Genomic DNA, 24,921 nt, shown 5'->3' on the forward strand with positions numbered 1-24,921 from the left:
GGAGCCCGCGTCCTCGGCTGCTGGAGCGGGCGGGCGGGCGCGCATCGCCGAGGCAGATATAGAAAGGGGGGCAGGTTAAAAATAACCCTCTTCGGCTGGGAAGCTCGCGCGCACTCTCTCGCCTCGTTCGGTGCCAGAGGACTCCAGGGGAGGTGGCGTTGGGGAGGGCAGCGCGGGATTCCCCTCCTCCGCCGCCGGGCGGGGTGCTGCCTGCACGCCACGGCTGCACGTGTGCGGGGCCGCGCGCCCAAGCCCCTCGGTCCGGCCCGCGGCGATCTCCCCAGCCTCAAGCTTCTGGCTGCCGCCCCTCCCGCACCCAGAGCGGCTGTAGGAAGCGCTCCTTTATTCATTATTTACGAGCGTTAATAGGTTTGGGGCGCGCGGACTGGGGGCGGAGGCGAAGACGCTGCGGGGACCCCAGCGTTCGGGGAAGGGTGCGGACCTGCGGGAAGGTCTGCGGGGCGGGGGTGGGGAGAGCTCAGACGCAATTTGGCGGGCGCGCACTTAGCCGAACGGGGCGAGGAGACTATAGGCCCCCACTTTCCTCCTGCACGGCCCTTGCAGCCGCGTCCCTGACGCAGCTCTGGCCTCATTTATCATCATCTTTGGTCAAGTGGAGTGTGCAAGGAACAGCTGCTTCACTCGGCTGACTTCCGAGGGCGGCTACAGCGGGAATCAGGAAAATGAATGATGGAGGCTGGGGGGCCGCCCCCAGGTCCGGGTGCAGGCGGGAGGGAGGCGGGGAGCATCTTGGCTGCCTTTGCCTCGTGGCAAGCGCAGCGCCCCCTTCCTCTCCGGGCACCCACAGTCCCTGCGGATCTGTGGCTTAGGACGGGCGGGTGTACCGGAGGTCGCCGTGACCTTGCTGGGGTCAGTGGGTTGGGCTGCGGAGGAGGCGTCGCAGCGTCTTTGGTGGCCCTCTCCGGATTGGCGGAAGGCCGGGAGACGAGGAGGGGGAGGGGAATACCAATGGAAGGTGAAATTTTACCTGCCCCTGAGGGAGTCCTGCGGATTTTCTCCCGGCGACAGCCGCGCTCTGCCTTTGTCTTACATGGCCGAAACATCTGTAGCAGCGGCGGTGAGGCCGCAGACCCCACCCTCCGCGCCGCTCCCTAGGCAGTACCCTGCTGCAGCCCACACCTCAATGTGGGGTCCTCGCCCGCGCCCTTCCCCGCCTGGTGTCGATGGGGCGGGGGCTGGTTGCGGAAAGGGTTAATGGCCTAGTCGCAGACCCTAATTGTCAGAGCTAGGCCCCGCTCCGTTCCAATTACCCTAAGTAGAGACTGAATGCGCAATTAACGGAGTCAGCTTGCCAACTGGAAAGCTGTCCCCGCTTTCACGTTGAGCGGAATACTCCACCAGCTGACTTGGACGAAGCAATTTCCTCTGCTCTCCCCTTTCTCTCTCCTCCAGCCCCTTCTCTTTTTCTCTCTCCTTAATAATAAAATTATACCAAGCAGTTTGCGGTGTGGCAGGCGGCCAGAAAAGCGTTTCTTTAAACGCCGCCGTCTCACAATTAGGCAGCAAGAGGATTTGACACGCCGAGGCGGCCTGACAGGCGGCTTCCTCCCCTGGGGGCGGGTGCAGGAGGGGCTTCAGTGCCCTGCTCCCCCATATGGAACCCGCACTGAGAGGGGGCCAGGGCTGCACCTCCTGGGCTGTCAGCTTGCTGCAGTGAGAAGCCCTTGGGGCAGGCAGCAGGGGAGGTTCTACCCAGACTCCCCGAGGCAGCAAGATATTTCCCTGCTGGGGTATACAGTAGGAAAGCCATGTTCCCTGTTTCTGTGTGGCAGAGAGGCATTTGGGGCACTTAACTGGTGGGCCTAGTGGACAACTCACTGACCCGCTCTGGATTTTCATTATCTCTTCGAGTTTGGGATTGGAGTGTTGAGGAGGAATATGCCTGGTTCCTGGGACTGGTTGCTTTTCCATGCCAAACTGTCTAACGAGGAGGTTGCAGACAGGACTGTGTAATGAGCCAGAGACCCTCTGCTGCTACCACTGGGAGAGCAGACCTAGAGTTCTCATGAGCACACGGGGAAGAGCTGCCATGAAAGCGCCAGGGTACCCTGACTGGCTCTAGCAGCCGAACGCAGAACTACCACGGTAGGTAGGTAGGCAGTAGCTGCTGTAGGAGGGAGTTTGTTCTGGAAGCTTCCGGAGGGCAGTCACTTGCTTCCTTCATCTTCTTCCTTCTTCCTGTCACTGGGTGGCCTTCAGCAACACCATGGCAGTTCACTACGACTTAAGCTACACACGCAGCCCACATCCCCTGGAACCTCAGCTCTGCTCTCTGCTCACTCTCCACCTGGACGCTTGCTGAGCCAAACTGGGCTCACGCGCCAGTGGGCACCGACAGGAAAGGCTGCAGAGGAAAGAGTGCAGACTCCACTGTTCCTTCCTCGTTAGCTAGTTTTTGTCCTGCCCACCAACTCCCTCACCCACTCGGGAAGCTGCTTTGTGGCCCTCACCCTCTGGGGCTGTGATAAAGAAAAAATACTGTGATAAGCACAAAGCCAGTAGTGTCCCTCTGTCCCACTTGGTCACCATCAGAGCAATATTTATAGGGGCAACTCTGGGGTCAGAGTAGGGTTTTGGTGCTTAAGAGCAAACACTGAAGTCCCTACCTCCAGGCTCTTACCCTTAGGAAGCAGCTCATTGTACCATTAATTATGTAATTACTGCTGTCATGAACCCCACATGGGAGCTTGGCAGGGGTCCCAAGAGGGGGAGGGGCGGGGCCTTACCTATCTCTTGTGTAATGTTACAGGGCACCTCCTACACCACCTCTACAAGCTGTGCACACCACAGTCCTACCTCTAGCTCATGAGGTCCTTCCTGCACCCAGGTCTCTCACCTTTCACTTCAGTGTTTGCCTGGGCCGGATGCTACCTACCAAGGCCTGCTGCTCTGGAGCCAGAGAATACCTAGGTACTCCTTGTTGCATTGAACACCCAAGTTCCCAGCCCAAGAAGCCAAGAGCTAAAGTGCATGGGGGGGGGGGGTGTCCGCTTTGTCAGTCTTTGACACCTGGGGCTGATGGTCAAGTAAAAATCCACAGATGGTCCTTTTGAACTTTGCCCTGCTTTAAAAAACAACAATAAAAACCCTTGAGACTTGGTTGACAACTTTTTTTTTTTTTGATCTGGGTGTGTGCCGTGTGTGTGTGTGTGTGTGTGTGTGTGTGTGTGTGTGTGCATAAGAACAACTTCCAGGATCTAGTGCTTACTACTGTGGGTCCCAGGGATCGAAGTTGATCACTAAGCCATTATATCTTGCCAGCCCTGGTAACATTTTTGCAAATGAAAAACACCCCTACTGTACATTTCTGACTTGTAACCTCTTAAAGCAAAGGCTGCTCTGCTCTGGCACATTCTCCCCCCACTTTGCTTGGGACCAGTGTGTACAGCTTCGTCCATCCTTAAGAACAGGTCTGCGTTTAATGTGTGAAGCAGACCTGTGGCCCTAGCTTATGCCTCTCAGTCCGCCCAAATACCCGGTATCTTATCAGCTGACTTCTTAGTCTGGATTTAGTTTCACAGGGTTAATGTGACATTTGGAGCATGATTCATTTAATAAATATTTATTGTTCTGGGCAATGGGGACATGGCTATGAATAAAACAGGCAAAAATCCCTGCTCCTATGGAACTTTTTTCATTTGAGAGGAGACTGGTAATGTGGCCAAAAGGTAAGTGCTTTGAAGAACTAGAAGGGAGCACAAGGGGTGTCATTTTAAATACAATGATAACAGGGACAGACACAGTAGAGTTGCATGGGTGTCGGGAATGGTTTTCCTAGCAAAAGGGACAACTGGCACAGACCTTGAGGCCCATGGAGGTGAAAGGCTTGCCCAAGGTCAGAAGCCTGGTGGCATGTAGACAGCCTGCCACTAGCTTGGCTTTTTTTTTTTTTTTTTTTTTTTTTTTTTTTTTTTTTGGCACTTCTTTTCTGCTTCTTCAACAAGTAAGGTAAGCCCTGGCCCTCTGGGTACATGGAGTGGAGAGGACCAGCTATCCTGATGAGTTCAGCTTTCTGTAAGGATAGCACTACTGGGGCTTGGAGTGTGGACCAACCCACACAGCCTGGGAACCCCTGTGAGCTCCCTGCCCGTGGGTGGCATCAATGAGGGCAGGCTAGCCTGAGCTGGGCATGATGGGCAAGGCCTGCCTTCTTCGTAGTTGGCCTTTATGTCTCTCCTTGTTTAGACAGTGAGGCCTTTTGTTGAGTGGTCAATAAAATGGCCCACCGTAGCCACAAGAGATCGATGAAGAAGAGTAGCAACTGAGGTGGCTATCGAGAAGACAGCCCTGGTGGTGGGCACAGGGCCAGCTGGACTATGGGCCCCTGCCACTGAGGGCATCCAGCATCCTAGTAAGAGATGCTGAGGGCTGTGTCTAAGAAAGAACTGGTGTGGCCAGGGCAATGCCATGGTGTTAGCTCTCACTCCAGTGCCCTAGCACGGTGGGGATGATAAGTCTGGATTTCTCACACATCATCTAAGAACTCAGATTCAGCCTCTTAGAAGATTCTGGGTCCATTTTTTTTCCCTGTGTTGCCCGGGCTGGCTTGTTGCAGTGTTCGGTAATTGAATTTAAAGCCTCATGAATGCTAGGCAAATACTCTACCACGGAGCTCTATGCCTAACCTGCCAGACTGGTCCTGAACTTGAGACCTGATCCCCTTGCTTCAGATTCCGAATGCTGGGATCATAGGTTTATGCCACGGTATCCTGCTAATTTTCTATTTCAGTGGTGGAAATACTGTCTGCGTGCTGGGCAAGTCTTCTAAAAAGCCTGAACCACAACCCTGTCTCGTGTCTGCTACGTCTTATCTCTCCGCCTGCCTCTGTCTACTCAGGACCCCAGATCCTGCGGGAGGTGGGGGGAGGTAGTGTAAAAAAGATGTTACCAACATGGGGAGGTCTTGAGAAGCCATGCTTTGGGGTAGAACTGCCTCACCACCACCACCAAGCAGATCCTTCAGCCTCTTCCTGACGCTAGCTCCTAGCCCAAGAAGTTTAGCCTAGTCTCAAAGGCCAGTGGGGTCTGACTGCTCTTGTGGGTTTCATGAAGATTCATCCCTGCTTCCCAGACGAGCTCAGCCCTAAAAACTGACAGAGACCTTCTGATGCCTTCTGCTGATTGATTTCTGTCTCATTCCTTTTAGATAGTCTCACTGCCCCCAAGCTAGCTAGCCTGCAAGATCATGCAATGCCTGTTTCTCCTCCTCTTCCCCATCTACCTCCCCTTGTTGCTAGGATTACAGGCTCACCCTGCTTTGCCCAGCTTTTTTTGCATGGGTGCTGGGGTTCCAGACTCGGGTCCTCAGGCTTATGCAGCAAGTCCTACTGAGCCTCTCCCAGCCTCCAAGTCTTAATATTTATTATTCATCCTTAACAGATGGGGAGACCCTTGGGGTCTCACCTACCCATTGGTCCATGAACATCTGTCTTTTTCCAGTCTTCCTGGACCCCATAGATACCCCCTTTCTGGTTCTCAGGCATTGAGTGGGTTAAACTTTCAATTTTTCCTAAGCTACCAATCAAGTTATAAACAACTATGGGGAGGTGGAAGGACCAGTGACTAGGGACTGCTAGTGAAGAGGGACTGTGCCTCTTCCCTCTCCCTCCACCTGCCTCCCTTTTCCCTCAGGACGGCATCCCTGCAAGGCCCGCAGTATACCCATCTCACTGATAGGGCCCACTCTCGGGCCTGATGAGCCTGTGGGACTAATGACCCTTCACTAGAGGCCAATCAACTATTATAGGTAGGCTTGCCTGCTGAGAACTAGGGTACAGCTCAGCGGTAGACCTTGCTTAGCAAGTTAAAGGCCCTGGGTTTGTCCTTAGTAGCACAGAAATATAGAGCCAGGCTCGCAGGCAGGGTCTGGCCTGCTATAGAGGGGCACATAGGCTTATATTTATCTGTCCTGATCTCAGCTCTGCATTCTTTCTGTCATACTGAGACACTCTCAGGGTGGGACTTTCTGGTGTGAGGTACAGAAGAGGGGTTTGATCTTCAATATTCAGCTAGCAAATAAATCCTTTACCCCTATTAACGTCACCTTTAGTAGTAGAAAGGACAAGATAAAACATAAAGTCCAGTTTTATCAGTGGCTAGCACCCCCCTCACACACACACACACACACATACCCATACACAAACACACACATACCCACACACACATACCCATACACACACACACACACACACATACCCATACACGCACACGCGCGCGCGTCTTTGGGAGAAGGCTGTGTCTGAGGCTCAGCCTCACTATTCCTTCAGTGCACTGATGGCTGTGTTGCTGGCTTGCCAGCCTTGGCTGCTGGGATGTCAAAGGAAGCTCACCCTGATGGCAAGCACCACCAGAGTCCACCAAGATCTGGCCTTGTTGAACCTGGTACCTCTTCATCCCGTGTCTAGAGTAACCAGTGGTTACAGGGGTGGAGTATTCATGTCCCTAGGGCAATGAGGGCTGCTCTGGATTCCCATCAGCTGTGTGCCAGATTCTGCCAAGCTGGTTGAGGGGAAGCCTTGGCAAGCTCCCAGGAGACGGGGGAGGAGCAGAAGCTGGGGCAAGGCTCCCTTCTCAAACCTCACCGCTGTTAATCCAGCCATCTCAGCTTCTTCCTCCATGTTGAAAGGTCACCATCACCTAAGGGGTATTCATTCTTCCATCTGCTCTCCTGATGCTGTCCATACCAGTCCTTCGCTATCTGCTTCTCGTCCCTTCCATATCCTTTCCTGGTGCTCTTGAAAAATAATCATAATCACAATAATTAATAACAACAGAGCCCACTGCAAGCCTTAAAGAGGCAGCACCTATTTTCTCTGGCAGAGCCAACAGTACCTCTGTAGCTAGCAGCTAGGATGCCACCAAGCCTGAGCCTTTGTTTCTGTCCCTCCCTCTGCCAGGGTTGGGGGGTGGTGCTGGGGCACATGTTTCTGCCTGTGTCCTCCAACAGGCCCTGGGCCTCTGAGATTTTAATTGAACTGTCTTTTCTTAGAGATAGATGCTTTCCACATCCAGCTGCCTGTGTGCATCGGGAAGCTGGCCTGCAATCCTGTGTGGGGAAATTAAAAGGCACAGCAGCTGGACTGATTAGATGGGGCAGGGACAGAGCAGCCAGGGAGGGGACACTGTTCATGGCTCCCCTCTTTAGATGATGTCTCTGGTAATGCATTGCATTTTAGGGAATGTATCACAGGGATACACGCACGCGCGCGCGCACACACACACACACACACACACACACAAAACTCCAGCCGTAGAAATGTTAATGATATCCACAGGACACTCAGCAGGAAATGAGAGTGATCTGGGACTAATAAAAAACGAAATGTAATTTGTGCAGATATATGAGGGAGGCAGATGTAGCCTTCAGAGCAGTCTGGGTTTGTGCATTCTTGGCTTATAAACACACACCCAGGGAGGGCAGGGAGCTGGCATTTTGTGTCCTGGTCTTAGAAATGGCCCAGCAGCCATCCTGAGCAGGCATGGCATCCACCCACATCCAGAGTGTGCTCTGCTCTGGGAAGGTGGGGCAGGAGGCACCAGGCTGCCCTGCCTCCAGCCTTTCTGGAATGACAGGCACCACTTGGTGTTTCATCCAAAGGGCAGGTAGGCACTGTCCTAGTGAGGGGTTGGAGACATGTGCTGAGCCGGGGATTGGGATAGACAGAAAGTTTTACCAACCCGGAGAAGAGGAGAGTTGTCTGGGGCAGCTGGGGCAGTCCTGCTCTGAGCTCTGGAGGCTCTGGCTGCCCTGGGAGTGCCCTGTGCAACTGGATGGAGCTCTGTTACTGCTTCCTGGGTCAGTCCTGCTCTGAACTCTGGAGGTTCTGGCTGCCTGGGAGTGCCCTGTGCAACTGGACAGAGCTGTTACCACTTCCTTGGTCAGTTCCCAGACAAAGGAAGGAAAGCACCTGTGTGGGATCCAGACTAAAGGGAGGCTGGATCTCCCTACCAATAGCTCCCCCTCCTGCCTTTCACTCCTGTCCCTGTGACGCACTTACCTCTCCTCCCCCACATTTAGTTCTCAACCAACCAACCAACCCCCTGATACCTTTGTGGTCTATGGCAGGCCACACCTCCATCTCAGTGTGTTTTGGGACAAGAACTGGAAAGTCTCAGTTCCTTCCCAGAGGCTTGGGCTGCTCAGACCCAGAGAGCTTAAACATTCTGCCTTCACTCTGTGTGGTGGCTGGGTAAACCCTGAGTCTGTGGGATGTGGTGCCAATAGTCGGCCTTCGTTGTGATTTCTCCAAAGCTTGGGGGCATTCCTATTTTTCACCACTGAGGATTTTCTGTGGTAACCAAAGCCAATCAGTTGAAGGAAACCAGCCGAGATACCCGAGCCTGGATTGTGGCTCTCCACAAAAGCCCCTGGTCTACCTGCCCCTGCCTCCCATATCAGTGCTGTCTGTACCATCCCTGACCTGGGAAAGTTGGGAGGGGCTCATCGGGGAGGGACAGAGAACAGGAAGGGTCGTGTGCTACTCTCCAGTGGCCAGGGGACTGTGTCTTTGTCCCCTATTAGTATGCATCCTCATACTCTGGACTGCATAATCTGTTTACGCACCTATGATACCGAGAACGGGAGGCAGGTGCTACCATCCTTCATTCCCAGGAGTCTGGGGAGGGGACGCTTAGCAGCCCCCAGTAAACATCTGCCAGAAGGGACAGAGTCCAGATGGCACTGCAGGGGAGGCGTGTGTGAGCGTGCATGGACATGCATCCTTTGTACATGTGTGGATTCCTGTATGTGCGGTTATAGTGGCCTGGAAAGCTGCCTCTCCCCAGTTGGGGAAGGGTCCTCACGGGTGCCCAGTGTGGCTGAGTCACGCTTAGGTACGGCTACACAAAGACTAAGAAGATGGGATCCAGCAGGGCCCCAGGGAACAGTGGAATTGCTCTGCTAAATGGTTTTGAGCTGTCTACACAGGCTGGGCGTGGTAGTACAGACAAGCTGGTAGAGAGGAGGAACTGGCAAGAGGGGCCTGGAGTGGCCATTCATTGTGACTTGCTCTGTGCAGCCTGTTTGGCCTGTCCGTTTCAATGGGAGCTCACTGTAGAAGCAGGATTTCAGAGCATACCTCTCAGACCCAGAGGTTGTCAGTATGTGCACAGCTGGTGGGAGGGTGTCGGGGAGGGATGCTGACTGAGGCAGCGAGCAAACCGTGGCCCGTCTGAATTGTTTTCCCTCTGCACCATCCTTTCTCTTCACAGATAACCAGCCCGAGTCATGCAGTCTTTTCGAGAAAGGTGTGGTTTCCATGGCAAACAGCAAAACTACCCACAGACCTCCCAGGAGACATCGCGCCTGGAGAACTACAGGCAGCCAGGTCAGGCTGGACTGAGCTGTGATCGTCAGCGGCTGCTGACCAAGGACTACTACAGCCCTCAGCCCTATACAGGCTATGAGGGTGGCACTGGTACACCTTCCAGCACGGTGGCCACGGCAGCAGCAGACAAGTACCGAGGCAGCAAACCCCTGCAGGGGAGGCCGGCTTTCCCCAGCTATGTTCAAGACAGCAGCCCCTACCCAGGGCGCTACTCTGGCGAGGAAGGTCTTCAGACCTGGGGGGGCCCACAGCCACCACCCCCTCAGCCACAGCCTCTGCCAGGGGCAGTGAACAAATACGAGGAGAACCTGATGAAGAAGACGGTAGTGCCTCCAAACAGGCAGTACCCTGAGCAGGGCCCCCAACTTCCCTTCCGGACTCACGGCCTGCATGTGCCACCACCGCAGCCTCAGCAGCCCCTGGCTTACCCCAAACTCCAAAGGCAGAAACCACAGAATGATCTTGCCTCCCCTCTGCCCTTCCCCCAGGGCAGCCACTTTCCCCAGCATTCCCAGTCCTTCCCTACCTCCTCCACTTATGCCCCAACAGTGCAGGGTGGTGGGCAGGGGGCCCACTCCTACAAGAGCTGCACAGCACCATCTGCCCAGCCTCATGACAGGCCGATGAGTGCCAATGCGAGCCTGGCTCCAGGGCAACGGGTCCAGAATCTTCACGCTTACCAGCCGGGCCGCCTTGGCTATGAGCAGCAGCAGCAAGCACTTCAAGGCCGGCACCACACCCAGGAAACACTCCACTACCAGAACCTCGCCAAGTACCAACAGTACGGACAGCAGGGCCAGGGCTACTGTCCGCCGGACACAGCTGTCAGGGCTCCAGAACAGTATTACCAGACTTTCAGCCCGAGCTCCAGCCACTCCCCTGCACGGTCTGTGGGTCGCTCCCCTTCCTATAGCTCCACCCCATCACCACTGATGCCCAATCTGGAGAACTTCCCCTATAGCCAGCAGCCACTTAGTACTGGGGCCTTCCCCACAGGCATCACAGACCACAGCCACTTTATGCCTCTGCTTAACCCATCCCCAACAGATGCTGCCAGTTCTGTGGACCCCCAGGTCAGCAACTGCAAGCCCCTGCAAAAGGAGAAGCTCCCCGACAACTTGCTTTCAGATCTCAGCCTGCAGAGCCTCACAGCGCTCACCTCACAGGTGGAAAACATCTCCAACACTGTGCAGCAGCTCTTGCTGTCCAAAGCTACAATGCCACAGAAGAAAGGGGTCAAGAACCTTGTGTCTAGGACTCCAGAGCAGCACAGAAGCCAGCACTGTAGCCCCGAGGGCAGTGGCTACTCAGCGGAGCCAGCGGGCACACCACTGTCTGAGCCGCCGAGCAGCACGCCACAGTCCACCCATGCTGAGCCCCAGGACACCGACTACCTGAGTGGCTCTGAGGACCCGCTAGAGCGCAGCTTCCTCTACTGCAGCCAGGCCCGGGGCAGCCCCGCCAGGGTCAACAGCAACTCCAAGGCTAAGCCTGAGTCTGTGTCCACCTGTTCTGTGACCTCACCCGATGACATGTCCACCAAGTCCGACGACTCTTTCCAGAGCCTGCACAGTACTCTGCCACTGGACAGCTTCTCCAAATTTGTGGCAGGTGAGCGGGACTGCCCGCGGCTGCTGCTCAGTGCCCTGGCACAGGAAGACCTGGCCTCCGAGATCCTGGGACTGCAGGAAGCCATTGTTGAGAAGGCTGACAAGGCCTGGGCCGAGGCTCCCAGCCTGCCCAAGGACAATGGCAAGCCACCCTTCTCACTGGAGAACCATGGCTCCTGCCTGGACACTGTGGCCAAGACTTCGTGGTCACAGCCAGGGGAGCCGGAGACCCTCCCTGAGTCCTTGCAGCTGGACAAGGGTGGCAGCACCAAGGACTTCAGCCCAGGGCTGTTTGAAGACCCATCTGTGGCCTTTGCCACCGCCGACCCGAAGAAAACAAGCAGCCCCCTGTCCTTCGGCACCAAGCCTTTGCTTGGGACTGCCACTCCTGACCCCACCACAGCAGCGTTTGACTGCTTTCCAGATACACCCACTGCCAGCTCGGTGGATGGTGCCAACCCCTTTGCCTGGCCAGAGGAGAACCTGGGCGATGCTTGTCCTCGTTGGGGCCTCCACCCTGGTGAGCTTACCAAGGGCTTGGAACAGGGTGCAAAAGCCTCGGACAGCGTGGGCAAGGCGGATGCACACGAGCCCTCTGCCTGCATGGGCTTCCAGGAGGATCATGCCATCGGGAAGCCTGCAGCCGCACTGTCTGGGGACTTCAAACAGCAGGAGGCAGAGGGGGTGAAAGAGGAAGTGGGCGGGTTGCTGCAGTGCCCCGAGGTGGGCAAGGCGGACCAGTGGCTAGAGGAGAGCCGCCATTGCTGTTCCTCCACTGACTTCGGGGACCTGCCACTGTTGCCGCCCCCTGGCAGGAAGGAGGACCTGGAAGCTGAAGAGGAGTACTCTTCCCTGTGTGAACTGCTGGGGAGCCCTGAGCAGAGGCCCAGCCTGCAGGACCCGTTGTCCCCAAAGGCCCCACTCATGTGCACCAAGGAGGAGGCGGAGGAGGCACTGGACACCAAGGCTGGCTGGGTCTCTCCATGTCACCTCTCTGGGGAGCCTGCTGTCCTACTGGGCCCCTCTGTGGGTGCCCAATCAAAGGTTCAGAGCTGGTTTGAATCTTCTCTGTCACACATGAAACCGGGAGAAGAAGGGCGGGAGATGGAGAGGGCTCCAGGTAGTTCTGGCACTTCGCAAGGCTCCTTGGCCCCGAAGCCTAACAAGCCTGCGGTACCTGAGGGGCCCATTGCTAAGAAAGAGCCTGTGCCACGGGGTAAGAGCTTACGGAGCCGGCGAGTACACCGGGGGCTGCCCGAGGCTGAAGACTCTCCGTGCAGGGTGCCGGCGCTTCCCAAAGACCTCTTGCTCCCAGAGTCTTGCACGGGGCCCCCACAGGGACAGGCAGAGGGGGCTGGAGCCCCAGGCCGGGGGCTGTCAGAAGGGCTCCCCAGAATGTGTACCCGCTCGCTTACAGCTCTGAGTGAACCCCAAACTCCTGGGCCTCCGGGCCTGACCACCACCCCCACGCCTCCTGACAAACTGGGAGGTAAGCAGCGAGCTGCCTTCAAGTCTGGCAAGCGGGTTGGGAAACCGTCACCCAAGGCTGCGTCCAGCCCCAGCAACCCTGCTGCCCTGCCTGTTGCCTCAGACAGCAGCCCCATGGGCTCCAAAACCAAGGAGCCAGACTCTCCCGGCATGCCTGGCAAGGACCAGCGGTCCATGGTCCTCCGGTCTCGCACCAAACCCCAGCAGGTCTTCCATGCCAAACGGCGGCGGCCCTCGGAGAGCCGAATCCCAGACTGTCGCGCCACCAAGAAGCTCCCTGCTAACAACCATTTACCCACTGCATTCAAGGTCGCCAGTGGACCCCAGAAGGAAGGTCGGATGAGCCAGCGGGTCAAAGTACCCAAACCCGGTACAGGAAGCAAGCTTTCAGATCGGCCTCTTCACACACTCAAGAGGAAGTCGGCTTTCATGGCACCTGTCCCCGCCAAAAAGCGGAGCCTCATCCTGAGAAGCAACAATGGCAGTGGGGGAGATGGGAGGGAGGAGAGGGCCGAGAGTTCCCCTGGCCTCTTACGGAGGATGGCCTCACCCCAGAGGTCCAGACCCAGGGGCAGTGGGGAGCCACCCCCACCCCCACCCTTGGAGCCACCTGCTGCATGCGTGGGGTTGGCTACACAATCATCCTTGCCCAGTGCTGTGAGGACCAAGGTGCTGCCGCCCCGCAAGGGCCGCGGCCTCAAGCTGGAGGCCATAGTACAGAAGATCACCTCACCTGGTCTCAAGAAACTTGCATGCAGAGTGGCAGGGGCCCCTCCTGGGACACCCCGGAGCCCAGCCCTACCTGAGAGACGTTCAGGGGGCAGTCCAGCTGGGGCGGAAGAGGGTTTAGGAGGAATGGGGCAAATGCTACCAGCAGCTTCCGGAGCTGACCCATTGTGCAGAAACCCAGCCAGCAGGTCCCTAAAAGGTAAACTCTTGAACAGTAAGAAGCTGTCCTCTGCTGCTGACTGCCCCAAAGCTGAGGCCTTCGTGTCCCCGGAGACCCTGCCATCACTAGGGACTGCTCGGGCACCGAAGAAAAGGAGCCGGAAAGGCAGGACTGGGGCCTTGGGACCCTCCAAAGGTCCGTTGGAGAAGCGGCCCTGTCCGGGCCAGCCTCTGCTCCTCGCTCCCCACGACAGGGCCAGCAGCACTCAGGGCGGAGGTGAGGACAACTCCAGTGGAGGAGGCAAGAAGCCAAAGACAGAGGAGCTGGGACCGGCCTCCCAGCCCCCTGAAGGCCGGCCCTGCCAGCCCCAGACGAGGGCGCAGAAGCAGCCTGGCCAAGCCAGCTACAGCAGCTATTCCAAGCGGAAGCGCCTCAGCCGTGGCCGGGGGAAGACCGCCCACGCTTCACCCTGTAAGGGACGTGCCACTCGGAGAAGGCAGCAGCAGGTACTGCCCCTGGATCCTGCAGAGCCTGAAATCCGACTCAAATACATTTCCTCTTGCAAGAGGCTGCGGGCAGACAGCCGCACCCCAGCCTTCTCGCCCTTTGTGAGGGTGGAGAAGCGAGATGCGTACACCACCATATGCACTGTTGTCAACTCTCCGGGGGATGAGCCGAAGCCTCACTGGAAGCCATCCTCCTCTGCTGCTGCCTCCTCCTCCACCTCCTCCTCCTCCTTAGAACCAGCTGGGGCTTCTCTGACCACATTCCCTGGAGGCTCTGTGCTGCAGCAGAGGCCCTCCCTGCCCCTCTCCTCCACCATGCATCTGGGGCCTGTGGTGTCCAAGGCCCTAAGTACCTCTTGCCTTGTCTGCTGCCTCTGCCAAAACCCGGCCAATTTCAAGGACCTTGGGGACCTCTGTGGCCCCTACTACCCTGAACACTGCCTCCCAAAAAAGAAGCCAAAACTCAAGGAGAAGGCGCGGCTGGAGAGCACCTTGGAGGAGGCCTCTCTGCCTCTTGAGAGAACACTCAAAGGCCTGGAATGTTCAGCCAGCACCACGGCTGCCGCCCCTACCACAACCACCATCACTACCCCCACGACCCTGGGGAGACTGTCGAGGCCTGACGGCCCAGCTGACCCTGCCAAGCAGGGCTCCCTGCGCACCAGTGCCCGGGGCCTGTCACGGCGGCTGCAGAGTTGTTATTGCTGTGACGGTCAGGGGGATGGGGGTGAGGAGGTGGCCCCAGCTGACAAGAGCCGCAAACATGAATGCAGCAAAGAGGCCCCTACAGAACCTGGTGGGGACACCCAGGAACACTGGGTGCATGAGGCCTGTGCTGTGTGGACCAGCGGGGTGTACCTGGTGGCCGGGAAGCTCTTTGGGCTGCAGGAGGCCATGAAGGTAGCTGTGGACATGGTAAGAGGCTAGAGCAGCTGGGGTGGGCTAGGGCATTGTGAAGTGCCAACAGGCTGGCAGAGGCGTCTCCAGGGCATTCTTGTGGGCTGCTTGTGCCCATAGCCAAAGAGTATAGCCTCCATCCTGGAGTCTCTTGGGAGAGTATGGAGGCAAGTTGAAGCACACCTGGGGCTACAGCAGAGCACAATCATCCATCTTACCCCAGGATATGTGCTACCATCTCTATGTTCCACTGGGCCCAGTGGAACATACTGCTCACACATACTACCCCACACCGGAGCTGCTGGGTCCTGGCAAGACAGAGGCCTTCCAGAGTTGAATGCCAAGATGGCCTGGTCTCCCCTGAACTGGGACGTAGGGGGTAGCTTCTAAACAACATGTGGCTAAAGCGTGGGACACTGGTCCTGGGTAACCTGGCTTACCTGGCCACAGGAGCCCTGAAGCAGACCTTCAGTTTTAAGTCATCCCTTCAGAGAACTTTGGACTGCAGCATGCACTGCCCCCCCCCCAGCCTTACCCCTGCCTCTCTTGTGGGGCAAGGTCACAGGACCTAGCACATTAACACCTATTGATCTTTAAGGCTATATCTGGGATCACAGGTCTGGGAAGGAGAAAGCATTCTGAGCCGTGGCTGCAACTAAGATTCCTCATGCTGAGGGACTGGCAGAGGCCACTTCAGAGCCCACGCTCCCTGAAGTTTTGGCCCCAGGGCAACAAGGCCACTTCCTGCCTCTCAGATTGTGCCCTGGTTCCTGGGCAGTGAGGCTCTGGGCCCACTCCTCCACACTGGTTCTTGCTGGGCCCACGCTGGTCCTGTTGGCCTCCCTTCCTCCCCTTCCTCCTCTCAGCACACTGTGGGCAACTGAGCCTAGAGGACCCCTATGCCCAGTGCCCCCTCCTCCCCATACTTCACTGTCCCAGCTCTTGAGAAGTGTTCTGCCCAGGCAAAAGCCCCCCCCCCGACCTTGGGGACCACTGTGGGTGCTGCTCTAGGCACTTGCTGCCCATGGTGACAATTATAGAATCTCTCTGGGCCCTGTTGTCTGCCCACCTTGGTGAGAAGGGCACAAGAGGCAGGACACCACAGCTCTCAGTACCNCATCCATGATGAGCAGGCAGGANACCAGCCACACATGGTCCACACATCCTCTTCTTGCCTATCACTGGTTCCTTGGTAACTTTATCTTCATGGCTACCTTAAAATAATCTCATCTCTTCATTAGAAAGTAACAAGCTGGAGAGATGGCCCAGCAGTTAGGAGCAACGGCTACTCCTCCAGAGAACCTTAGTTCAGCCCACAACTGTCTGTAACTCCAGTTCCAGGACATCTGACACTGTCACACATATAGGAGGCAAAACACCAACACATGTAAAATAACAATAAATCATTTTTTAACAAGAAAAAAAAAAACTAGACGGAACCTCTGTCCAGCTGGTTGTCCTGACCCTGCACCATCCAGGGCTTCTTTGGGGCCCAAGGTTGGTACCAAGTCATCTCATGTCCCTTACCTGACATAAACAAGGAGAAACATTGGTAAGTTCAGGTAAAGGCCGCTGTACCCTGGCTCGGGCCGTACCTCTGGCTGCTTCTTCCCTGTGCTGCCATCCGCAGAATGTCTTGTTGAGCTGTGGAAGCTCTCTGCTGAGCCCTGTCAACTCTGCCACACCTCAGGGTCACAGTGAAGGCCAAGAGAGACCCTCACTGGACGAGGGTTAGCTGCATAATGAAGACTTCCCTGCTAGAGGCGACCCTGGCTGACAGCTGGGACCTACTGCCAGGCTGTCCCCCAGAGCCACAGGCTCAGGACGTGGCCACCTAGAATATGCTGGAGAATAGACTATGGTGCTTCCTAGGTGCCCTGGCGAGTGACCTGCAGGGTTATAGTTCAGCCCATCGCTTTCTGCCCCAGTGGCTTGGTACTACCCTCTCTAGGAACCAGGCAGATCCTGGTTCAAATATATCTCCAGGAAGCCTGACTTCTGTGCAAGCCCCAACATCAGCACGCATACAGTATACAGGCCAGGCCTTTGGTCTCTCCTGTCGTCCCCAGTCCCTGTTCTCTCACAGCATGTCCACTCAGGCCGCCCATGTCCCTAAGCTGTGTCATCCTCATTTCCTGGCTAGGGGGGGCCAGGAGACTAGTGGCCTCTAGTGTGGGTGCCTGGGCTAAGAAGTGGGGCACAGTTGGTCAGCTATGCCCCCTGTAAGGGAACTGGGGGCAAGACAATAGCTTTCATCCTGTGCTTTAATCTCTTCATGTCTGCAGTGAGCAGAGCCCTGCCTCAGGAGTTGCTTGGGACTCTGCCACAGGGGGGGCCCTTAAGAGTTTTGCAGAGCCTCCAAGGGCCATGGGCCATTGTGAGAGAGTGAGACCTGTTCCACCTTGGAGTCTCCACTTGTGCTTCCATTGATGCCTTAAGAGATGGGCCTGGGGCTCTAGATCCTTGGGAGGCCCACCCAGAGCCTCTGCTTTAATGTCTTCCTCTTGTGCCACCTGTCCCTGCTGGCCACTCCAGCTACAGAGAGAACAGACCCCCCACCCTGCCAGGGTAGCCTGGGCCTGCTGGGCTGCAGCTCAGGATCTGCCTGGAAGTTGGAGCTTATCGGTTGTCCCCAGCTCGGTTTCCTCAGGCCTAGAGAAGTTCATTGTGTGCTGGGACTTCTAGCCATGCGTGGCACCAAGTGCACTGTTACCACAGTGCTTAGCCTCTGAGCCTGCCGTGCCCTCTGCTTCCCTCCTACTTCTCTGCCTACTGTGGTGACAGGCTTGGGGACAGGGATGGCCAAGGCCCAGCTCTATCATTCCCTGTGCCAGGGTTTGGCGTCATTCCTCCATTAGACTTCTTTGTCTTGTCCTCGCCATGTCCTACCCTCTGAGCCCAGCAAAAGTCAGGGGCTGGACATATTCTTGGGGTGGGAGGGTCATCAGATTCACTTGAGATCAGCCTCTTGGGGGTCATATGTCAATTCTTCCCCCAGCTCATTTCTACGCATCTGCCGCCATTTGGGTAGAGTGCTTCTTGCCTGCTCTCACATGTAAAGGGGCCTCTCTCACCATCTGGAAAGTGGAGGTCAGTGAAAGCCGTACCCCTTGTGGCTGCTAGAAGGAGCCAGTGGCTGGGGACACATCAGAGCCAGCATGTAAGCAGCACCTGACAGATGGTGGCTGCCAGCCTCGGCCACTGTGGTGACTAGCACCACTAGCCCAAGAGGGTCCCCCATGCAGTGTGCCAGCCCAGGAGGTGGCAGAGGGCCAGCCCTTGAGGGCATACCCCTCCATGCTGCATTGCTGTGCCATCCCGGCAGAAGCGCTGCTGGGCCTGTAGAACACATAAGGACTCACTTGCCTTCCTCTCTCCCCAGCCGTGTACCAGCTGTCACGAGCCCGGGGCGACCATCTCGTGCTCCTATAAAGGATGTATCCACACCTACCACTACCCATGTGCCAATGACACAGGTAAGAGCTGGTTTCAGGGGCCTGGGTACAACTATTTCAACCCAGACCCCACGTGCCTCCCAGGGCATTCACCTGCCCCAGGAACTTTATCTCGTTTTCTTCACCTCTGCCTGCATTTGGCTGTGGAGATGGGTGGGTCAGTCCCTATTTAGCTGATGTTGAGGACTTTCCAGAGTTCTGAGAGGGAACCATAAATGATAGAAAAGAGATCTGAACAAGGAGCTCCCAGAAAGGGATGTGGATGGACATGGGCTTTTAAGGATGAATAGGAAGAAGTACACAACAGAGAAAAGGAGAGGTTAGACACGGACTGAAACAAAATGAGGGGCGTAGTGTGGCTCAGTGTGCATTGTGGGCAAGCATCCTGTGCTCCACACAGGATGTCTCCATAGCAACCACACCACCCAAGTTCAGGACACCATCCCCAGCACTCGCTACAGAAAAATAAAACTAGGGGAATTAGGGTCGAAGTGGAGACAGACCGACTGGCGTGTCGGCTGTCAGGGCTCAACGTGCAAAGTGAAGCAGGTCTGTGTGGTCTCTGACAGGCCCCTATGGCCCGCCCCATTCTTACTTATTCACCGGTGGGCCACAGGACTGGAAAGCCCAGCCTTAATCCATCTAATGGGGACCTTAATCACTTGTCTATAAATAAAGCATCTCCTCACTTGATGACAACAGCTCTCGGGTCCAGACTCAGCCCTGGTGGCTCTCCTCCCTGTGCCTGGCATGCAGTCTCTGTACTTCCGCCCCATCCGCAGAGCTGGACTGCGAGCCACTCTTCACTGGGGCAGCAGCAGGGTAATCAAAGCTGTCCTGAAGATGCAGCCTCACCTCCCGCCACCCCACCCAGCTCTGGCCTGGTCACTCATCCCAACCAGTGCCCTTTCTGCCTTCTGGATCCCGAGCCAGCATCAGCCACAGCCAATCAGTCTCGGGAGGACTGAGCTGCTGCTCTCACCAGAAAGGGATGGTGGTGGGTGCAGGTCTGGGGTTATCTCAGGCTCTGCCCCATCAGCATGGTGCCTGTGTAGAATGTGGACTTAACCCGAGTGAATGGGCTCACTCCCCATCCAGCTACCTCAGCCGAAGTCTGGGGCATCTGTTCTCCCCCATGCCAGGCCAGCCCAGGGCTTCAACCTGAAGGGGACTGACGGCCAGGACAGCCATGTCTGTTATAGTAATAACAGACTAGATGGTTGGTGACTTCTCTGTTGCTGTGATAAAATACCAACAACAGCAACTTAGGGAAGGGAAGGGAAGGGAAGGGAAGATTTATTTTGGCTCACAGTTCCAAGTCCCAAGTCATCAAGGTAGGGAAGTCATAGCAACAGGCACTTACGGGAGCCGGCCACACTGCATCAGTAAAGAAGCAGAGGAGCCAAGCATGGTGGGATACTCCTTTAATTCCAGCACTCGAGAGACAGAGGCAGGCAGATGTCGTTTGAGTTTGAAGCCAACCTGGTCTACATAGGAAGTTCCAGGCCTGCCAGGGCTATACAGCTCAGGTGGCTGGGCAGTTGAGAGTTCCCTCAGAGGTTCCAAGTTCAGTTCCCAGCAACCACATAATGGTGGCCTTCAAATCCAGCTCCAGTGGATATGATGCCCTCTTCTGGTTTCTATGGGTACTGCGTGCATGTATACAAGTACATACTCATATATATACACACACACACATATATATATATATATATATATATATATATATATATATGAACATTGAGTTCAAGGCCAGCATGGTCTACAGAATGAATTCTAGGCCAGCCAAGACTGCACCCCCTACCCCCAAACAATAACAATAACTTTAAAAAAAGTAGTAGCAACGGAGAGCGACAGATCTCAACTGCAATTAACCTAAGCAAGATCTTCCCTCGCGGGGCTGGGAGAGGTGGCTCAGCAGGTGGGAGCACCGGCCGCTCCTCTGGAGCACTTGGCTTTGATTTTCAGCACCCACATGGTGGCTTTCTAAACATCTGAAACTCCAGGTCCAGGGCATATGGTGTTCTTTTTTGGCCTCTGCTGGCACTAGGCACACATGGTATATAAACCTACATTGTAGTCAAAACAACCATAAATGTAAAATTTTTAAAAAGATGATCCCCTCACAGGCATTCCCAGAGGCCCATTTTCCAGGTTATTTTAAATTCTTTCCAGCTGACAATGAACAGTATTCACCTCAGATCAGGGGATAGTGTGCTTATAAAGAAAGCCATTCTGTCTGAGCTGGAGGAACATGGGGAAGATTCCAGACAGGCGACATCAGAGCCAGACCCCAAAGCCATGGCTGGTTAATACAGGACTGCAGAGCAGGCCTTGAGCACTCAACAGAAATCTCAGATTCAACAGATGTGAGGCCAAGAGGGGCCTGGGGGGGTAAGACATCGGCCTGATAGGCTGACGAGCTATCCAGGAGTCCCAGCAGGAGAGGACAGTTGTCTGGTAAAGGTGGAACCATACATGCTAGAGGCTGCATGACAGAATTCAGAGGCCTTACTTACAACAATGGGAGAGCAGGCATGGGGCGCCTGATTTCCTCACTTGACGATGTTGATCTGGGCAGGGCTGGCATGGGAACATTGGGCATTTAGTTGCTGGGTTAAGCTCCTGACCCTTCCATACCCAGTTTGGTGGCTTCTTCGTACCTTCTGGGCCAGTGCTGTCTGCTTCAGGTGGTTGGCCTAGCTCATCCCCTGACGGCAGCAGGACCCTAACAAGTAACAAGGCTTTAGCCTGTGTTTTGTTGGCCAAAGGTGGGTCACATAAAGCTCCCGCTCAAAGGGTGGGTGGGGACTACAGAGCCAGGTAGCCAAGGGTGGGGCACGGTGGGAGGGAGCCTCTGCCATTGGGCTCCTGACCTCAGTGCTGGGGCTTGATGGGGGGCTCTGAAGAGCTGTCGGGGAGGAGGAGCCCTGGGGAACAGCAGTCATGCCAAAAGACCAGGTCAGAGTGCCTGGCCACGGCTAGGAGTACAGGAATAATATACCACATGGGCCAGCCACTCCTAGGCGTCCTCAGACTCCTAGGCTGCTAGAAAAAAACTGGAACCCCCTTCTGCCTCTCACTTCCAAGAGCATAGCAGCATAGCACAGGATCGTTTGAACATCTGTACTCAGTCCCAAAGCTACCCATCCCAGGTCCCGCTCTCAGCTGAGCTGACTGGGAAGTAGCAAGCCCCACCGTTAGCAAGCACTGTAGGTTATAGCTAAACCTACGTCCAGTGTAGGTGCAGACCCAAATGTGTGTGCCTGAGTGCACCCACCACGAGCAGTCAGCCTAGAAGACAACCTCTCCTGCAGCTTTCCCAGGTGACATCCACCTCCCTCCCCTCTGGATGGAGAAGAGGGAAGGAAACACAGGCAGGTTCTGCACCATCCCTAGTGTGAGATGGGAGGCGATGTTTGGGAAGATGAGCCCCTGATCAGTGGCCGAGAAGGGAACAACGACGGACCCAGGAGGCCTGTAGGTGGAGGGACACCCAGAGGATGGTGGCTAGGTTTTCTCCTGGCACCTGGCAAGGTCTCATGATAGCAGCACACTGCCCTGGGTAGGCATAAGGACTGGTTGCTTAGCCATCCTTTCTGGGCCTCCGGGGGATTATCCAGACCTGGGCCTTGTAACCTCCTACTGCTGTCTCTTAAGAATAAGCCCTTCCGGGTGGGACATTTCCTCTGAATGTGAAGAAGGATCATGACAGCACACAGTAGGTGACATTGTGATTAATCTACAACATAGAGGCTGAGATTCAGTAGCTGACATTCCAGTCAAGACATGACACTCCACTCTGCAGTTGTCAGTCACCCAAGCAATTGTGGGTGCTTTCTGAGCATGGGCGTCTCCTGGCCACTGTGCAGGAGGTTGGGACAGGAGTGTTCCTTCTCCTGGGTAGCAGGTAGCATGCAGTGGTGGCCGGGGTGGGAGTTGGGCAGGGGGGTCTAGGAGTGGAGGGCAGGAAGGGAAATACCAGGGTCGAGGCAGAGGGGCTGCACCTCTGGGGGTAATTTGGACTAATGAGGGTTCTGAGCAGGACCAGGGCACTCAGAACTCACACTGGCAGCCAGCCGACTCTGCATCACCACAGAAACTTTTCTTTGCTCACAGGTTGCACGTTCATTGAGGAGAATTTTACTTTGAAGTGCCCCAAACATAAGGTAGGTGAACAGGCTCCCCAGAGAAAGGGTTCCCTACCTAACCCAGTTTCTCCCTGCCCTGCCAGAGGGTAGGGAGGGGCGCAGGTTGGGTTACTTTGCCAGTCTAGGGTGATTGCACAGTTCTTGTGGAAGGGCAGGGGTGGCAGTGGCTGGCGATAACAGTAACGGGCTGTCCCTCCCACAGAGGCTGCCGTTGTAATCCCCGTGTGGCCAAAACTCCGAGGAAGAGGAGCTGTGCCCACAGCCGGTCCTTGATCCCATCCCGGGTCTAGGTTCCGGCTGCCTTGGGCACTGGCGTGAGGCCTAGGTTGTGAAGAAAACCGGGGCCAGGCTTGGCGAAGGCAGGCCAGGGAGTGGCCAGACCCAGGGCACAAGGTCTCAGGCGGGGTGCAAGTCCCCTGCAAGTTCTGAAAATGACGTGGCATGCAAGCTGTGCCCCTGAAGAGGCTGCTGGCTCGGTGGACGACGTGGGGCAGACCCAAGCCTTTCTTAGAGGCCCAGCGACGGCGGACACGGCCCAGCACTTGGCATGGATCTGCCCAAGGTCGTGGCAGCCTGGGCTCAGGCCAGTCTATCCCTGATGAGGGCTGGCCTGGGGTGGCGCCCTACGGCTTCTGTTTGTCCCCTTTCCAGTCTTCCACCCCACTGTTGGAGCCCTGTCTGGAAGCCTGAGGAGACTGGGCCTGGCTACCCTCTAGCAGATGTGCAGCTGTCCCAGACAAAACACCAATATGGGATTCAGGGACTGCCACTCAGCTCACTCGGCTCATGGGCGGAGACAGTGCTAGATTCGTGTACAAACCTGTGTACCCCTCTATATATATGTTACATAGAATGTATATATGTTGGGAACATGCTCGCTTCTGTGTGTCGCTGCTGTGCGTCGTGTGCTCCACAGCACAGAGCCCTAACCTGGCCTTGGCCGGGGTCGGGGCCAAAGTGATGCTCCTTCCCTGAGCAGCTACCACCATCACCACCACCACGGCCAGCCCCCACCTGTCCGTTTGTGTCCTCAGCTCTGTCCATGCTTCAATAGGCCTGATGCAGCCCCCTCTCCCTGCAACGTTCTGTACATATGACTGTAAAATGGTAAACGTGTGTATTATATCTGGCCTCGTTATATAGTGTATATATATGTATACATATACATATATATAATATATATGAAGACTGTAAATGTTAAGACAACTAGTGTTCTTATTAGTATATTGCTTCACACTGAAGATTGTGTGTATCGAGCTGTTTCTAAAAGATGTTTATTTTCCTTAAGAGTTAAAAAAAAAAAAAACAGTCATTGCATTCAGAAAAAAAAAAGTCAATAAAGATACCACGATTGTTTTGGAAGTTTGCGGCCTGTGGATGCCAACCAGATTCCCTAAGGGGTTGGGAGTAGAGGGAAGGGGCCAGGGGACACAAACAGGGATCCCAGTCTACTCACTCATGGACCCTGATCCTTCACCTATGCTGGTGCACAAAGAGATGACTAGGGAACTGTGAGCGTTGATAGATATACAGGGATGTCATTACCCTGGTGGAGGGCTGGAAGGCAAAGAAAGAACTGAGACCATCAAGGTCCCTCAAGGGGACTGAGCCATGAGATCAGAGGGCCAAGGTGGCTCAACATAGCATCACAAGGCAGAAGCCAGCAAATACACCTTACAGCAGGTGGGAAGTCCGGCTTCCCAGAGGACAAGCCAGGAAGGATAGCAGCCAACTGAGGCAGACGCCCGCCTAACCAGATAAACAAAACTGAAGTTATAAATAATTTCATTTTTTAATATTCTGTACAAAATTTCTCACCTATGAAAATAAAGTTTGCAAAAGTCAAAGTAGTGCATGGGCCTGCCCCGGAGCCAGGCCCAGCCGCATCTACACTATGTACAGGTCTCCCAGGGTGAGCCTCAGCAGGGAAAAGCCACTAAGGTGCCTACAGAGCAAGAGGGTACCATCGGGCCAGTGCAGCCTCTGCAATTTCCAGATCTGCCACTAGAGGTCGGCATGGTCCCGACTGCTTGTTAGGCTCACCCTCTGGAAGACCACAGCCAATGACAAAGGTCCTCAAGGGAAAAAGCTTTGGGGTCTAGCTGGAAGTGACAGTGGTCCCGCCGCCCAGGCGCAGGAGCATCTGCTGGCAGTCCAGCAGTAGCCGGTGATCACCAAGCTTCTCTACGGTGCGTGCCGCCTCGGCCAGCATGCTCATTCGCTGCCCAGGAGCCGACAGGAAGGCAGGGGGCAGATAGCAAGATGCCAACAGCAGGGCCTCCGTGTGCTCCCGCCACGTGGGTCGCGGCTCCAGCTCAGCTGCGGTGCCTGCACAGATCACATCAAAGAAAGGGAGGCTTAGATCTGAGCCCACACCCCATGTGCAGGACGAGGTAGCCGAGCTCTTTCACATGGAGCTCCCAAACGGTCTGGATGCTTTCCACCGAGGCTGGGCACACGGGTGGGCTCAGCTTCCTTCCTATGGCTGCCTCAAAAATTGTCATCCCTAGCCGGGCGTGGTGGCGCACGCCTTTAATCCCAGCACTCGGGAGGCAGAGGCAGGTGGATTTCTGAGTTC

The 24,921-nt window shown here is 55.6% G+C and overlaps 2 protein-coding genes across 11 annotated transcripts in view; one reads left to right on the top strand and one right to left on the bottom strand.

The window, feature by feature from the left end:
- Nucleotides 1-23,698, top strand: part of Rai1 (retinoic acid induced 1) — a 96,477-nt gene extending 72,779 nt beyond the window's left edge. For 4 of the 7 annotated variants that reach the window (XM_021212561.2, XM_029545705.1, XM_029545704.1 and 1 more), the window contains 4 exons: nt 9,232-14,755; nt 18,120-18,213; nt 22,312-22,361; nt 22,546-23,694. In XM_021212561.2, coding sequence (XP_021068220.1) covers nt 9,248-14,755; nt 18,120-18,213; nt 22,312-22,361; nt 22,546-22,560 — 5,667 coding nt within the window. In that variant the 5' untranslated portion in view covers nt 9,232-9,247 and the 3' untranslated portion in view covers nt 22,561-23,694. Of the gene's footprint in view, nt 1-2,843; nt 2,932-9,231; nt 14,756-18,119; nt 18,214-22,311; nt 22,362-22,545 lie in introns of those variants that run through there. The other 3 variants (XM_021212559.2, XM_029545703.1, XM_029545706.1) reach the window with 2 other exon arrangements.
- The window catches only part of Srebf1 (sterol regulatory element binding transcription factor 1), a 21,860-nt gene continuing 20,530 nt past the window's right edge, over nt 23,592-24,921 (bottom strand). For 2 of the 4 annotated variants that reach the window (XM_021212564.1, XM_021212563.1), the window contains exon 19: nt 23,592-24,671. In XM_021212564.1, the coding sequence (XP_021068223.1) occupies nt 24,442-24,671 (230 nt within the window). In that variant the 3' untranslated portion in view covers nt 23,592-24,441. The remainder of the gene's footprint in view (nt 24,672-24,921) is intronic. The other 2 variants (XM_021212565.2, XM_029545707.1) reach the window with 1 other exon arrangement.

This window comes from Mus pahari, chromosome 14 (genome assembly GCF_900095145.1).
Source record: "Mus pahari chromosome 14, PAHARI_EIJ_v1.1, whole genome shotgun sequence".
Classification (NCBI taxonomy): Eukaryota; Metazoa; Chordata; class Mammalia; order Rodentia; family Muridae; genus Mus; species Mus pahari.